This window comes from Salmo trutta, chromosome 34 (genome assembly GCF_901001165.1).
Source record: "Salmo trutta chromosome 34, fSalTru1.1, whole genome shotgun sequence".
NCBI classification, from domain to species: domain Eukaryota; kingdom Metazoa; phylum Chordata; class Actinopteri; order Salmoniformes; family Salmonidae; genus Salmo; species Salmo trutta.
In genome coordinates this window covers 23,230,622-23,248,121 of record NC_042990.1, presented here as the reverse complement: position 1 = coordinate 23,248,121, position 17,500 = coordinate 23,230,622, and the positions used below count along the sequence as shown (strand labels likewise).

General features: G+C 42.5%; 1 protein-coding gene across 1 annotated transcript in view; it reads right to left on the bottom strand.

Moving 5' to 3' along the window:
* The window catches only part of LOC115173226 (triple functional domain protein-like), an 84,263-nt gene extending 71,086 nt beyond the window's left edge, over positions 1 to 13,177 (bottom strand). The window contains exons 1-2 of the mRNA XM_029731143.1: positions 12,901 to 13,177; positions 4,172 to 4,222 (exon numbers count right to left, since the gene is read on the bottom strand). Of these exons, the coding sequence (XP_029587003.1) occupies positions 4,172 to 4,222; positions 12,901 to 12,970 (121 nt within the window). The 5' untranslated portion in view covers positions 12,971 to 13,177. The remainder of the gene's footprint in view (positions 1 to 4,171; positions 4,223 to 12,900) is intronic.
* Positions 13,178 to 17,500: the final 4,323 nt, after the last annotated feature.

Genomic DNA, 17,500 nt, shown 5'->3' with positions numbered 1-17,500 from the left:
CGTCGCTCTCTGACCAAATTTGGTGATCTATAGGATATACTACACTCCTAATGATATAGTGAAGTCTGGTTACGTTCTAGGATCTCTGAGGAATACATACAAACGTGATTTGACTGGTTGAAACAACGTTTAGGGTTAGATTTTCACAGATTCCTTTCTTTGCAAATTGAACGAGTGGAAATACGTGCATGCTATATGGACCTTTTTAGGATATGAAAAATGATTTTATCTAACAAAGCGACACTTCATGTTATCTCTGGGACCCTTTGGATGATAAATCATAGCAAGATTTCAGAATGTAAGTACACATTTCACCTTCAGAGGTGAATTTATCAAACCTATCGTGGTGAAAAAAGTGTTTTGTTGTTAGGAGCTCTCCTCAAACAATAGCATGGCATTTTTTCGCAGTAACAGCTACTGTAAATCGGACAGTGCAGCTATATTAACAAGAATTTAAGCTTTCAGCCGATATAAGACACTTATATGTACCGACATTTGTTGTTTTTCTAAAATCTGCGATCGTAACACAAGGCGCTGCATGATTGAACTGTCCCGTTGACGGGACGCCTTTCCCTAAGAAGTCCTATAACTAATTAAATACATAAGCCTAAAGCCCACAAATACAAACAGTAGAAAATATCCTGATGAGAATGTTGTTTCTTTCAATCACATTCATCCATCTACTCCGCCTGTCTGCCTCACTTTCCATCTGTCTTGGCCATTGCTAGTATAGTGCAACATTGTATAAAATCATCACTTGGTCCAGTCAGACTGTGTCTGTGGCTAGCGAACTTGCAACATTGTATCAAGTCCTCAGAGTTTCCTGCCCAGTGAGCTCGGGACAGAAAGCTATTTTTTTATTACGTTTCCATTGGATATATGGGATCATCAGATCATGATATTTTTTGCTTTCACACAGCTTGGTGAAGGCCAGGAATGTTGGAAAGATTGTTCAAATACTGAGGAACTATCATTCGCAATGGATGTTAAAAAACAGACTGTTGACTTGTGTGAGGTGAAGGAGAAATGAGTGGTGTAAGTGGTCAGTTAAGACAATGGGCACTTTCCTACAGATGGATGCATTCTGGAGAGACACACCATATCTTCACCACACAGCCCTCCCCTTCTTCTTGATGCAATTTGTTTAACTATACTCAAGACACATCTTCACACATATTTTAGACGCATTTCACTGACAGCAGCAACTCAAATCAGCTAGACCTATTGCCACGACCCAAATCGCTGGCTTCCCAAACACACTGGTGATTTGAAACAATCCACAGTAAAAACATTTTTTTAAAGAGGCTAATGATCCTCTATGGCTAAGTCATGCTCCCTGGTGAAGTATTTTAATGAATTTATTTAGACAGGAGTAATTATATAATTTTGGCAAAACATCAATTTACTTTAAGGAAATGCAGCATTCCAACTGTGCACCGGCCAACATCCCTTTCCAATTCATAAGAAGCTGAAACCAGAGATCATTATATAATGACGAGTTCTTATGTCTCCACCCTAACAGTGGAAGTCTGTCCCAAAGGCGGAAAGGCAGGCGACAAGCTTAGGTCTGCATATTATTCCCATAGAAACGCATTGGGTTTATATTGGACAGAATTAGGCGAGAGTGAGCCCTCTCGCTTCGCCTCTTCCTCTCTGCTAAAACCAGAGAAAGTATCAGAGCGAGCAAAACAGCACCCCTCTATATGAAGTCCATGTATCTGATGCTGTCTGGCCAGACATAGTATGACATGCCATACTCTTTTGGTCCAGACAGCATCAGATACATGGTCTACACATCCTGTTTCGCTTGCTCGGATGCTTTACCTGAAATGTTTGCGTCTTTCTGTTTGCCCGCGTCGCTGTCAAATAAATGATAAATATTTCAATATTTTATTTGGATGGGCAAGGAGGTACGGTAGGGCGGGCCAGGCCCCCTAAGGCCCGCCCATAACACCAGCCCTGATTTGGTGATTGGTCTGTGATTTGGCACCCATACCTTTAGGCCCTAACATTTAGGCTAATGCACTAAACCCCAGATAGGGTTTCCTTTCATTATTTTAGGCTAAATTTAGCCTATAGATAAATTGCACAAGAATGATCCAATTATGGATTTTTCAAGGTATTGTTTTCTCTTTGTTAAACCCGCCCTTCATCCACACCATATTTAATGACCCTAAACCCACCCACCCCGCAGCTATAACCCCATTATGAGTCAACCCTCGCATCCCTATTGCCTGTCTCACTATTGTATTTCTCCTTCCTTCCCCCTCTCCCTCGTGGTCTCTCTCTCTCTCTTAATGTTCAGTTTCCTCAGGGCATCAGAACTAATTTCTCCTTCCTTCCCCCTCTCCCTCGTGGTCTCTTTCTCTCTCTTAATGTTCAGTTTCCTCAGGGCTTCAGAACACATTTCTCCTTCCCCCTCTCCCTCGTGGTCTCTTTCTCCCTCTCTCTCTCAATGTTCAGTTTCCTCAGGGCATCAGAACTAATTTCTCCTTCCTTCCCCCTCTCCCTCGTGGTCTCTCTCTCTCTCTTAATGTTCAGTTTCCTCAGGGCTTCAGAACACATTTCTCCTTCCCCCTCTCCCTCCACCGTTCTCTCTACTTGTTCATCGACCAGATTGTTGCTAGTAATTATTTACTAGACCCAATGCACTCTCACACTCTCTTTTTCTTTCTCTCTCTCCCTATCTTCGTCTTGTTGCCCCACGGAGAAGATTTGATTGGTCGCTAAAACAGAAGGGGTGATCCTATTGGTTCCGGAGACTGAGGGGGCGATCTTATTGGCTGATGGCCAGGCTGATCAGCCACAGCTGTGGCACTCTAACAATGCCCTCACTGTGGGTACAGCTGACACACACACACTTTCAAAAATTGCCCTGTAGCTAGTGAACAGCATTGATAATAGATTTCAAATCCGTCTTTCTTTCCATCTGTCTATCCACCTCTCTCTCTCTCTCTTTTCCCTGCTTGGCTCTCGCTCTCTTCTAACTCTTTTCTCCCCTATTCCTTCTCTCTCCCTCTGATCATCCCATTTTCCCCAGAATGTGTGTGTGCCAGCTGAATCTCTCCATCTCCCCCTGTGTCGTTCTCTCCATCCACCCAGACCTCTAATAACAGGGTAGACTAACTGACTGAGACAGGCCAGGGTTACCCTCAATGACCTGGAGAGAGAGAGAGAGAGAGAGAGAGAGAGAGAGAGAGAGAGAGAGAGACAAATCCAATTTTGATAAACTATTGGGTGAAATAACACAGTGTGCAATCACAGCAGCAATATTTGTGACCTGTTGCCACAAAACTGTATATAGACATAATGACATTTGAAATGTCTATTATTTTGGAACTTGTGTGAGTGTAATATTTACTGTTCCCTTTTTATGTTTATTTCACTTTTGTTTATCCATTTCACTTGCTCTAGCAATGTAAACATATGTTTCCCATGCCAATAAAGCCCCTTGAATTGAATTGAGAGAGACAATAAGCCAACCCTAGCACCCTCATACTAAACAAACATTTGTCAGGGACCAAAAATATAACATTTACATTTTAAATGTTTGTCATTTAGCAGACACTCTTATCTAGAGTGACTTACAGTAGTGAGTGCATACAATGCATACTTTTTTCTCGTACTGGTCCCCCGTGGGAATCGAACCCACGACCCTGGCATTGCAAGCGTCATGCTCTACCAGCTGAGCCACATGGGACCAGTGCCCCCTTCCTCCATCAATCTCCCCCCCTGTCCATCTCACCCCCTCCATCTCCCAGTGTGACTAGTGGGAGAGAGAGCAGGCCACCAGATGGACTGGTTTCTTAGATGACATCACGCATTTATCCCTTTAGAGGGCAGAGCAGTGGCCTCCCTGGAGAATGATACAGAACAATAGGCCCAACCTTTAACCCTGTCTACAAACAAGGAAGTAAAACAAATATGTTTTAGACAGGACTGGTGAGATAAGGGGGACACTTCAGGGGAGACACTCCCAGTCAAAACACACACACTAAAACACAGTAAACACACACCGCTGTGAAAGACAGACATCAATGGAACATCCCTGTGTCTGTGTGCCAGACGGAACAGTGAAACAAAACGAGAGAAAAAAGAGAAGGGAGGGTAGATCACAGGAACACACCGAACGCTGGTGTGTGTGTGTGTGTGTGTGTCTGTGTCGTCCTACCTGGTAGCTGACTGGACAAGTCTCCTTTGGGCTCTTTTTGGAGGGAACCGTCTGGGGAGAGAAAGAAAGAAAGAAAATATAACTTTTAGGTGTACAGTAGGTAGTCAGTTGTGTGTCTTTACCAAGCTAATCAACTCCAGGCCTGGACAAGATACAGTATATCAGGGACTGGTTCAGACCTGGGATACCAGCAGTGTATTCATTAGGAACAAAAAAAAACTGACGCAAAGAGACCTACCTGTATTTGTCCAATATAAACAAGTTTTGGTTTTAAAATGTTTTCGGTTGCAAAATGTTTTGCAACATGTTGCACTGCTGAGTAGGCTACACCCCAGGTAAGTGAATACCTGGCCTGACATGAATCAATCCATTAACTAGTGCCAGTAAGAGCCCTTCTTGCCTGTGGAAGACAGCTAACATGCTAATGTGCTAGCTAGCTAACCAAGACACCACTAAACACATGCGCTGTGAACATCAACAACCCTCTGGGCTGACGAGTCACTAGCACATTATTCCCTGTGTTTGTATGTGTGTCTGAACACATGCTCTCTCTGACACACACTTCCTGTGGACGCTGTGTCCTCACCGCTGAGCGTTGGGTGATGGGATACATGATGGGGGCAGTGACTCCATTCATGGAATTTCTCCCTACGACAGACAGACAAGGCAGATGCTATAATGAAAAGACTAAACATTAACATACAGTACATACTTGCAGTACCAGCAGTAGCAGCAGTAGTACCAGTAGTAGCAGCAGTAGTACCAGCAGTAGCAGCAGTAGTACCAGCAGTAGCAGTAGAAGTAGTAATACCAGCAGCAGTAGCAGTAGTACCAGTAGTAGTAGCAGCAGTAGTACCAGCAGTAGCAGTAGTAGTACCAGCAGTAGCAGTAGTAGTAGCAGTAGTACCAGTAGTAGTAGCAGTAGTACCAGCAGTAGCAGTAGTACCAGCAGTAGCAGTAGTAGTAGTAGCAGTAGCAGTAGTAGTACCAGCAGTAGCAGTAGTACCAGCGGTAGCAGTAGTAGTAGTAATACCAGCAGCAGTAGCAGTAGTACCAGTAGTAGTAGCAGCAGTAGTACCAGTAGTAGTAGCAGTAGTACCAGCAGTAGCAGTAGTAGTAGTAGTAGTAGCAGTAGTAGTACCAGCAGTAGCAGTAGTACCAGCGGTAGCAGTAGTAGTAGCAGTAGTACCAGTAGTAGTAGCAGTAGTACCAGCAGTAGCAGTAGTAGTAGTAGCAGTAGTAGTACCAGCAGTAGTAGTACCTGCAGTAGTAGTAGCAGTAGCAGTAGTAGCAGTAGTAGTACCAACAGTAGTAGTAGTACCAGCAGTAGTAGTACCAGCAGTAGTAGTACCTGCAGTAGTAGTAGTACCTGCAGTAGCAGCAGTAGTAGTAGCAGTAGTAGCAGCAGTAGCAGCAGTAGCAGTAGTAAACGCAGCAGCAGTAGCAGCAGTAGTAGCAGTAGTAGTACCAGCAGTAGTAGTAGTACCAGCAGTAGTAGTACCAGCAGTAGTAGTACCTGCTGTAGTAGTAGTACCTGCAGTAGCAGCAGTAGTAGCAGCAGTAGCAGCAGTAGTAAACGCAGCAGTAGTAGCAGCAGTAGCAGCAGTAGCAGCAGTACCAGTAGTACTAGTACCAGCAGTAGTAGCAGCAGCAGTAGTAGTACCAGTAGTACCAGCAGTAGCAGTAGTACCAGCAGTAGTACCAGTAGTACCAGTAGTAGTAGTAGTAGTGCAACAGTCACAGTTATCTAACTCCATAACATCACAGTTCTAATAGTATGAAGCTAAAACAACATCTACAAAACATGTTGTTGAGATAGAGCACACGTACACCCACACAAACATGCACGGTCGCGCAAACAAACACACATACACACGTGGTGTGGAGGTGTGTCAGATCCCAGAGAGAGAAACCAAGAGGTTTGTCAGGATCATAAGTGGGCTAATCTATTGAGATACACACTCTCCCCAAACACACACTTCAAGTGAAGAGCGCAAGGCCAGCCTACATCATCCATTTACTGACAGACTAACATAGACCCACGCACGCACGCACACACGCACACACGCACACACACACACACACACACACACACACACACACACACACACACACACACACACACACACACACACACACACACACACACACACAGAGAGAGAGGAAATGACAAAGCAGAACTAAGAGCACAGTCAGAAGTGTAACCCCCCTCCCCACGCTCTACCTTTGACCTTCTAAACAGTGGGTATGATTCAGGATGGTGTCACCGTCCGTTCCATACACACAGCTTTTCTCTGATGTTCCCTCTCTCTTTACTGGGGCTATAGACAGCACATTACGGGACGGACGAACATGCACGCGCACACACTTTTTATAGGCTTCTGTTCCCCCTCGACTTCTCTGCAGGGCTAGTCATCGCTGCGACTCACTCACATTCACCAGTCACATACACACAGTCACACTCATGACTGACACACACTGAACCCCTCTCAATTCAGCATACCAATGCTATTGATCACAATAGATAGAAGGATAAAGAACAGAGAGAAAGAGAGTGAATGAGACAGCATGTTAAAGCTCACCAGTGGCCCAGAGAGACAAAGAAAGCGTATAATGGCCCATGAGGACATGTCCCACTTTACCTCTCTATTCTTCTGGTGTCACTTTAAAATAGGAGCAGCAACAGAGAGAGTTCTCTGTCTCCATGCGACCAATCAATCCATCTGGAGTCTTTCGCTATTCAATTATAAACGTTTCAATCAAGCTTTATTAGCATGACTGAGTCTGACAAATACAATGTTTGGTGAAGCAAGACACAATTCTAGACAAAACTTAGTGTGTTGAATGAATTGAATCCAGTACAAACAGAAAACCAGCATACAAAGTGGATTAAGAGATGACGCCTGAGTTCAGACAGTGGAGTGCTGTGGCCAGCACACACTGTGTGTGTGTGTGTGTATGGTGCGAGGTTTGGGGTAAATTGATCTGAAACTCAGAAATGTGTTAGCTCAGGGGAGTTCACCCCAAAGTCACTGCTCCTCTACACACACACCCAGGGAAAGTCTGATGGAGAGGAAAGAGATGAACATGGAGAAGACAGCACGAGTGTGTGTACTGTGTACCAGACTGTCCTAACTAACAGCATTAGTGTGTGAGTGTTTTGAGTTTCAGTGAAAGTTCGTTATATTATATACCGACCTGTCCTGTAATCTAACCATTCCCTGGGATTACAGCCTTGAAATGCCCCACAGTTATATTTAATACTTACATTTTAGTGGACACTCGTATACAGAACTACTTACAGGAACAATTATGGTTAAGTGCCTTGCTCAAGGGCAAATGAACATATTTTTCACCTAGTCAGCTCAGGATTCAAACCAGCAACCTTTTGGTTTGTGGCCCAACGCTCTTAATCGCTAGGCTACCTGCCGCCTTTAACACACACACACACACAAACTCGTAAATCACACTAATGCTCGCAGGCAAGCACACACACAAACACACACACTAAGAGGGATGTGTGATATTGGTTGTCAGCCCGACCCTCTGAGGCAGCGAGAGTGGCAGAGGAAAATTAGAGAGTGAAAGGAGAGCGAGAGACAAAATGTCAAAGTAATAAAGAGAGATGTTGCCTGTGTTTATCCCAATGCTGATATCAAAGAGAAAACACACACAGCCTACACTTTCACAGAACAAGGACTGTGTGTGTGTGTGTGTGGCGCTAGTCTGTTCCCATGGTTTAACTGATGTCTGCCTCATACCTGTACTGCACATTACCGTGTGGCCCACTGCAGCTGTACTGACCTCCCTTACAGACATTAACAGACACACAATTGCGTCACCACCCTGCAACAAGATAAGGAAGCAGGTCAACTGATAAGGTGTGATAGTGTAGTCATATGTAGGGTGTGTACAGTCCTGATTAAGCAGAGAGAAACAGAGGCTGTTACCATCCCAGCAGGTGTCAATGTATTTCAAGTCCTCTGTTCATTAAAGAATATATCAATCATTTAAGCAACCAATCAATAAATTCAATTTCGTGTAGCATTATTCAAGTTGGTGGTAGTTGGCGTGAATTTTGCAGTCTTCTAAATTGGCATCGCACACACACACACACACACACAGACCTTCTTTCTCTCACCAAAAAGAGGTCGTCCCACTTTCTTTCACTAATTTCTCTGGTGTGGGCTTGGGGGCTTGGGGAGAATTTGAGTTCTGGCTCAGTCTCTCATGCTGGGAGAAGAGAGAGATGCAGTTCCTTATAGTTATGTAGTTATGCTCTCATCGTGTTAGTATAATGTTATTACCATGTTATAGTTGTGTCATAGGCTAAATACAGTAAAGGTGAATTATGTCACTTTTGTTCATATTTTATTATAGTGGTCCTGTCATGTTATAATGATGTTATAGTCATAGCCATGTTATGTAGTGAGAGACAGTTATAGCTCTGCTCCTATAGCTCAGCGTAAAGGTAAGTAAGTGTGTGAGCTCATCCATTCACAGATCAACGATAACTATTTTCCTTTACGCATTCTTGTACAACGAGCATAAACAAAAGTCTGGGACGGTTGAGTGCTTTTTACACGTAAGGTTGGATCCTCACCATGTCTGAAACGAGAGAGAGTGAGACAGAGTTAGAGACAGAAATGAGCGAGAGAACAAGCACGAGACAGAACGAGACAAACAAAGGGAAGACATGACAGAGAGAGGGAGAATGAAGATAAAAACATACCCGATGGCTAGGCACTACTAAGCAGGCAGGTCTTAAACCTGTACATGTTTGAACACCACCAGGCGGTGTTATATAGGGAGGAAGTCAAAGGAAAAACTAAACGGGAGGGACGTAGCAGTGTGACACTCCAACTAACACATCGCAAACTATAGCCTTGGTCTATATAGTCTGCAGCAGGGATGGGCAACTCTGGACCTGTAGTGAGAAGGCTTGAGTAGGCCAACTGTACACTGAGTATACAAAACATTAAGAACACCTGCTCTTTCCATGACATAGACTGACCAGGTGAATCCAGGTGGGAAAAAATATGATCCCTCATTGATGTCACTTGTTAAATCCACTTCAAATTAGTGTAGAGATGAAGGGGAGGAGACAGGTTAGATAAGGATGTTTATCCTTGAGACATGGATTGTGTATGTGTGCCATTCAGAGGCTGAATGGGAAACAAGACAAAAGATTTAAGTGCCTTTAAACGGGGTATGGTAGTAGGTGCCAGGCGCACCAGTTTGTGTCAAGAACTGCAACGCTGCTGGGTTTTTCACACTCAACCGTTTCCCATGTGTGTCAAGAATGGTCCACCACCCAAATGACATCCAGCCAACTTGACAACTGTGGGAAGCACTGGAGACAACATGGGCTAGCATCCCTGTGGAACGCTTTCGACACCTTGTAGAGTCCATGCCCCGACGGAGATGCAACTCAATATTAGGAAGGTGTTCCTAATGTTTTGTATACTCAGACTACATTATGAATTTAGATGAGGATGTCGTAATAGTACACACAGTTCCTTGTTTCACTTCGCTTGAACTATCTCTGTTCCTGTAGTGTTGATGCCAGTATCTCTGCGTATTACAGAGATGATTTCAGAGCTGACTGTAGAGTGAGAGGGCTTGAATCTTCTCCAGCTCCAATTTGCATGCATCCACACACACAAATACAAACACAGACAGACACAGACGCACACACAGACGACTCAACCTGAGCTCAGCTGTCAATCAGAGCTTGGTTGCCCGCAGTGATAACAGGGCACAGCTCTGCTGCTTACCAAGAACTCTCCCTAGGGGGATCAAAACACTGCAATGACACCCCATAATAATTACCCATAATAATCCAGCCACAAAAGATGACACTAGACACTGATCTAAGGTCAGCTTTGAGTTTTTCCCTCTAAAAGTTGGGAAAAGCTTGAGGGAAGGTAAGCTGATCCTAGATCTGTGCCTATGGGCAACTTCTACTAGGGCGCCAAAACACCTGGGACAGCCAAACAGCTGAAGGAAGCACAAATTAACATTTTAAACAATCTCAATAGGAAGTTTCTACAACTCAAAAGAAATAGGGGGTAGGGTGTGGGTAACGGTTAAGGTTAGTGGTTTAGACTAGCCTAGTGCAGAGGTATTCAACTCTGACCCTATGAGGTCCGGAGCCTGCTGGTTTTCTGTTCTACCTGATCATTCATTTCACCAACCTCGTGTCCCATGTCTAAAATCAGTCCCTAATTAGAGGGGAACAATGAAAAACTGCAGTGGAACTGGCTTTGAGGTCCAGAGTTGAGTTTGAGAGGCCTAGTGGTTAAAATTGGATGTGGTTGTAGACTGGGACTTTCTATCATGTCTCCCTCAAAACAGGAAGACTGGATCCATCTTCACACAGGAACTAACTGCAGTCATAATGAGGATACAGCACTTCCCATGTGGGCTATTATCTACAGACACACTGAGTGGAGTCAAAGGCTGTCTCAATAGTCTACAGTTGCTTCCTTTTTAAAATGTATTTGACCTTTATTTAACTAGGCAAGTTAGTTAAGAACAAACTCTTATTTACAATGACGGTCTAGGAACAGTGGGTTAACTGCCTTGTTCAGGGGCAGAACGACAGATTTTTACCTTGCCAGCTCGGGGATTCGATCTAGCAACTTTTCGGTTACTGGCCCAACGCTCTAACCACTAGGCTACCTGCCGCCCCTTACCTACCCCCTTCCTCTCTTCATCTCCTCGCACTGAGGTTTAGCCTGACCAGTGAGCCATTGAACAAACACACAAAGGGTTAATGTCACCCTCCCATCAACCCAATTGCCACCCTTTAATTGATCTAAGTAATAGATTTTTTACAATGGGAGTTTAGTGCAATACAGTAGTCATGTAGGCCTAAAATGCAGCACCAATACATAGAACCCATCTATGAAATCATCAAGCTATAATGATAAGTCCCATTTCATTTTCAGCATATGGTTGTTGTATCATAATCATACTACGAGGAATTGCTACATTTTACATTTAGTAGATGTTCTTTTCCAGAGCGACCTACAGTTAGTTCATTCCTCTTAAGATTGTGAACGTTAGCTGTCACAGTAAGTACATTTTTCTAAATGTAGCTGTCAGCAAAGTCAGAGCCAGTAAGGTAGAAAAAAGTCAAGTGCGAGTGTTAGTTCACAAAAGGCCTGGGGTGTATTCATTACGGAAACAGTTTAGCGTTTAAGAACCAAACAGAAGCAAACAGAACAAAACTGATGTTTTTAAATGGACAAATTCAGGTACATCCCTCGCCGTTTTATCAGTCTGCTTGTTTAACAAACGTTTTGCAACAGAATCGGCAGAATGTCGGATACCGTTGCACAACATTTCGTCTGTTGAAAAACCTTTGCAACGGAAACGTTTACTCTTAACAGAAAACGTTTTGCAACAAAGGACAGTTGCTATTGGACAAATTCAGATCGGTCCCTCTCCGTTTCGTTCAGTTTACTCTGTTTTTTCCGCTTGGTTCCTATAGTAAAAGGTTTCCATTGCAGAACGTTTCCAACAGACCCAACGCTTTGCAACGGAATCTGACTAATGAATACACCACAGATGATAAACACTAACCCAAAATGAGCTCCTTATTCAAGGCACATAAATTATCTCCTTCAGTCTAAAATTCAGAAATTGAATAATGGAATAGAAATTTAAGAATGTCAAATATCCACGGGCGAGCTGTTATCCATCTACTGATCAGGATAGATCCAGAAATGATGACTGCTCATAGCTCACTCGGCTAGCTAGCATGACTAACGTTAGCCGAGAAAATGGCCATGAACATATTTCATCTACCATGAAATCACACATTGTGCAGTCACTACTACTAATTTAGCAAATAGTACGTTATCTGAACTGTTTAAGATATGCATTCCAATATAAATCAAATACATGCATCATATGCCTTATTGGGTCATAGGGGAAACCGTACAACTAGATAGCAAGCTAACTTAGCCACAGTCCAGACAGAGCAATGCATGCCACTGTATTGTTTACATAGCACGCTCGATTGTTTCCTATTTTGACAGCACGGAAACGATTAGCACGATACATACGTTTTAAGTAACAATCAACTAACGTTCCGCTGTTTCAATGAAAGGTCTCTAATGGTATAGCTAGCAATCTGCCAGTGAGCTGTTTGTGATTTCCCAGTCCCTTGGTTACCTAGTTAGCTATATTTGATTCTGAACATTGCTAGCTAGCGGCTAGTTTGATAGCTCGCGCACATAATGTAGTTATTTATCTATTTTGATGGTAGTACACAAGTGTATTGGCTATCTATCTAATGTGGCTATTGTCTTTGAATATGCCTAATGTAAGCACGATAGCTAATTTCGGGGTGAGTCGGTTATAAAAGCCAACCAAGCTAACATTATTTAGCATGTGTCTGTGGACGGAGTTGGGCTGCTAAGAGAGTCGCGAGCTCTCATCGCTGGTTGACATGGTTAGTTACATTTTAACTACTGTGTAACAAATGCACGACAGCTCTCACCATTACCATAACACCACCATAACAGCCACCCATTTATGATCCATTGTCGCTTCTACAAACGAGTAAGGACACCTGGGCGAATGTTTAGTTGAAACCTCCCCCACCCCACCACTGCACCGAAAACACAGTGCTCAATCGGGAACAATACCCCCCCACACCCCCATGTCGCCTTTACGGGACGGCTCTTTTGCTCTCCCCGATCCGTTTTCGGGCTTACCAGATTTAAAGAACGCCGCTATATCGGCTGCGTCCTTTGACGTCTCATCAGCTCCTTCCCCAGAGCTCATGATGGTGGCCACCAACAGCCGCGATCCCAACTAAATTCCCAATGCGGTGGAAGACAAAAATCAGTTCGTTCCTCGGAAAAGCGTAGGCCAAGAGACACAGGGACTGACAGAATCGTTCCTAGATGCTAGCGCCATAAGCAAACCTCCATCTTGGGTAATGCAAACGCACAGCCGGGCGGCCGCCGGGTTCCTCCTCCGAGTCGAGCCGAAAAGAGAGTCGTTGTAGACTCGAGGAGGGGGGGGGGGGGGGGGGGGGGGGGGGCAGAGGGGCATGGTATTCGGGAGGGGCTGGGTCTCTGTTCGGTGACTCTCCGGAAGCATTCGGAAACTGCCAGACAGAGAGCGGGCGTGCTCGGGTTGACCGGCAACGACTGTCTGTGAGTCATTAATGAACATGACAGTGATTTGTGCTTTTTTTAAATACAGCATCATACTGGCTGTATTTCTGTATTATGAAAGTTATATCAAAGATTTTTATAACTAACCCAAGATAGACCACAGCCTTTCGTTTCCAATAGGAACAAATTAGTAATAGTGGGCAGAACAAGCAAGGAGGTGGGCAGAGCCAAGCACAAGCTAGCAAGATCCTATTGGCCATTCTGGCAAATATTAGCATATTTCCTTTAGGGAACGCATGCTCTGTGAAGTGCATGTGTGCAATAACTCAATTCGCCTTTGCACTCCTAAACAACAGGACTCTGTTCATAACAGATTCTAGATCAAATGTTTCATTGATGCGAATGCAGAATGTCGGCTAAAATCCATCTTGTTCCATCTTCTCCCAGTGCCTGCCACTTAGCTTCCTCTCACAAGTGGAAACACCAAGCGAATGCTTCACATTTATACTTTGGGTGAAATATATGGCTCATTGTTTTATCTGTGGTTATATATCTTGAAAAAACTTGATTGCTAACATGCACATCATTTTGGGACTATGTCAACAATGGACTAATGAAACAAATACCAAAATATAGTTTTGGGGTGGAGTTTTCCTTTAAAATCAGTGTGCACTATGCAGATAGGCATATACACCTGTTTATGTTATCCTGTTAGGACAAGAATGGATGCCTATGTTGGTTGTTGATCAGATTCTCTCAAATTCAAATGTCAGGTTGCAGAATAATCTCATTCTGATTTGGTCATAGGCCTAAAGTGTGTAGCTTAACCAATAATCAATGGTTAGGCCTAATGAAGACCCTATAGACAACTGAAAGAATATCATAGGCCTATTTACACCCTGCTGCAGATAAGGCGTCTGCTGAACATAATCTGCTCAAACATCCATTCATTCCTTCTTACTATTATCAGGAATTTAATGATTAGAAACACAACCTATTATCATTGTGTCTTTAGGGTTCAAATTAGCTTATATAAATATATGTAGCCTCAGAAACAAAATTCATGAGATTAGTGATTTGCTAATCTTCGATAATATTAATATATTAGCCATTTCTGAGACTCAGACAGCATCTTTGATGATACAGCAGTAGGAATACAAGGATCTATAGAAAAGACAGGTATGTCTATGGGGGAGGTGTTGCTGTATATATTCAGAGCCATATTCCTGTAAAGCTCAGCAAGGATCTCATGATAAATGAAGAAGAAGTGATATGGCTGCAGGTTCACCTGCCTCATCTGAAGCCTCTTCTTTTAGAATGCTGCTATAGGCTACCAAGTGCCAACTGTCATTATCTGGACAATATGTGTGTGATGTTAGATAAGGCGCTAACAGAGAAATGTATTTTCTTGTTGACCTGAACATTGTTGGATCGATAATGAATTGAAAAATTGTATGGGTCAAATAAATGGTGCAAACAAGTCAGGCTGCTCAGCTGACTGGTTGACATATTGTACATTGAGACATTTTGTGACTAAATTTAACAAACAAAAATAAATGATATTATCAAAACAATATAAATGACATAAAAAACTGTGTTCAACAGATTTCACCCAAAACTACAGGAAACCAAAAACAATCTTTTATACATTTAAAAAAAATATATCCATCACTTTGACAGCCAATTGTAAAATGAAGTTAAAATGCTAATTTGACCTTTAGCTTAATAGATTAATTAAGATAATTTGATTACATTTCTTTATGACATCAGGCCCACTGTCTTCTCTACAAGGGCTGGAACTACCTTTAGGGCACAAAATGGATGCGTTTTGAATAGTTTGCAAGAGAAAATGAAAATGAGTGTTTCTTATTTGACATGTCCCAGATAGTCCCTCCCTGTTTCAGTCCATTTTCATCTATTTGGTGCCCAATGAAAATGAAGCAGTATCTTTTTTAACACCATGTATTATTCCCTACAGAATATGCCCCAGTGTTTTATTGAAGTGGCCCCTCTCCTTTACGACTTAATTAATGTTTTAGTGAATACATTAGCAATGAGAGACCTTTTTCTTTGCACAGTGGTAAATTATAGGAATAATTACAGTATCAGTCAAGTGTTTGGACACACCTACTCATTCAAGGGTTTTTCTTTATTTTTACTATTTTCTACATTGTAGAATAATAGTGAAGACATCAAAACTATGACATAACACACATGGAATCATGTAGTAACAAAAAAGGGTTAAACATATCAAAATATATTTGAGATTTTAGATTCTTCAAATTAGCCACATTTTGCCTTGGTGACAGCTTTGCACACTCTTGGCATTCTCTCAACTAACTTCACCTGGAATGCTTTTCCAACAGTCTTGAAGGAGTTCCCACATATGCTGAGCACTTGTTGGCTGCTTTTCCTTCACTCTGCGGTCCAACTCATCCCAAACCATCTCAATTGGGTTGAGGTCGGGTGTTTGTGGAGGTCAAGTCATCTGATGCAGCACTCCATCACTCTCCTTCTTGGTCAAACAGCCCTTACACAGCCTGGAGGTGTGTTTTGGGTCATTATCCTGTTGGGAAAAAATTATACTTCCACTAAGCACAAACCAGATGGGATGGCGTATCACTGCAAAGTGCTGTGGTAGCCATGCTGGTTAAGTCTGCCTTGAATAAAAAAAAAATCACAGACAGTGTCACCAGCAAAGCACCATCGCACCTCCTCCTCAATGCTCCACGGCAGGAACCACACATGCAGAGATCATCCGTTCACCTACTCTGCATCTCACAAAGACACGGCTGTTGGAACCAAAAATCTCAAATTTGGACTCATCAGACCAAAGGACAGATTTCCACCGATCTAACGTCCATTGCCCAAGCAAGTCTCTTCTTCTTATTGGTGTCCTTTAGTAGTGGTTTCTTTGCAGCAATTCAACCATGAAGGCCTGATTCACACGGTCTCCTTTGAACAGTTGATGTTGAGATGTGTCTGTTACTCGAACTCTGTGAATCATTTATTTGGACTGCAATCTGAGGTGCAGTTAACTCTAATGAACTTATCCTCTGCAGCAGAGGTAACTCTGGTTCTTCCTTTCCTGTGGCGGTCCTCATGAAAACCAGTTTCATCATAGCGCTTGATGGTTTTTGTGATTGCACTTGAAGAAACGTTCTTGAAATGTTCAGTATTAACTGACCTTCATGTCTTAAAGTAAGTTGTTTCTCTTTGCTTATTTGAGCTGTTCTTGCTATAATATGGACTTGGTCTTTTACCAAATAGGGCTATCTTCTGTATACCACCCCTACCTTGTCACAACACAACTGATTGGCTCAAACGCAGAAGGAAAGAAATTCAAAAAAGTAACTTTTAACAAGGCACACCTATTAATTTAAATGCATTCCAGGTGACTACCTCATGAAGCTGGTTGAGAGAATGCCAAGAGTGTGCAAAGCTGTCATCAAGGCAAAGGGTGGCTACTTTGAAGAATCTCAAATCTAAAATATATTATGATTTGTTTAACACTTTTTTGGTTCCTACATGATTCCATATGTGTTATTTCATATTTTATTATTATTTTTGATGTCTTCACTATTATTCTACAATGTAGAAAATAGTACAAGTAAAGAAAAACCCTTGAATGAGTAGGTGTGTCCAAACTTTTGACTGGTACTGTATATGGATTTTTTTTAATGAGTAATTGTAGAGGAAGGTTAATGGCTGAAATGACATGCTACTGATGTATTAATCAGTACAGATGTAGGATCTTAATTTGAGCCAGTTTGCTGCAGCAGGAAAATAATCCTTCAGCAACAGGATATGTGAATTGTTATGTGGATCATAATTAATTAACATTTTTGTAGGGGTTGATACATTTTCTGTAAGTGAAAATCAAGTCTGAATTTTCAAAGTGGAAATGATTAAATTCAGAAGCCTTTTAAACCTCAAACACACTGCACATTTAATGCTCTCCTGCAACAGGGGGATCAAATTAAGATCCTACATCTGTTGGACATTGGTTATTAATGGAACCTAGAACTTCATAGCATTTGATCAACCCACTCCGTGGGTCATGCTTCAATTCACCTCCCAGCAATGTCTTCAGATTGTGACGGTCATAGATCATCATGATTTATGTAGTAAACTAAGCTGTGTGAGAACATTGCAACAACTTAACTAGTGTAATAAACATATCAGTGATCAG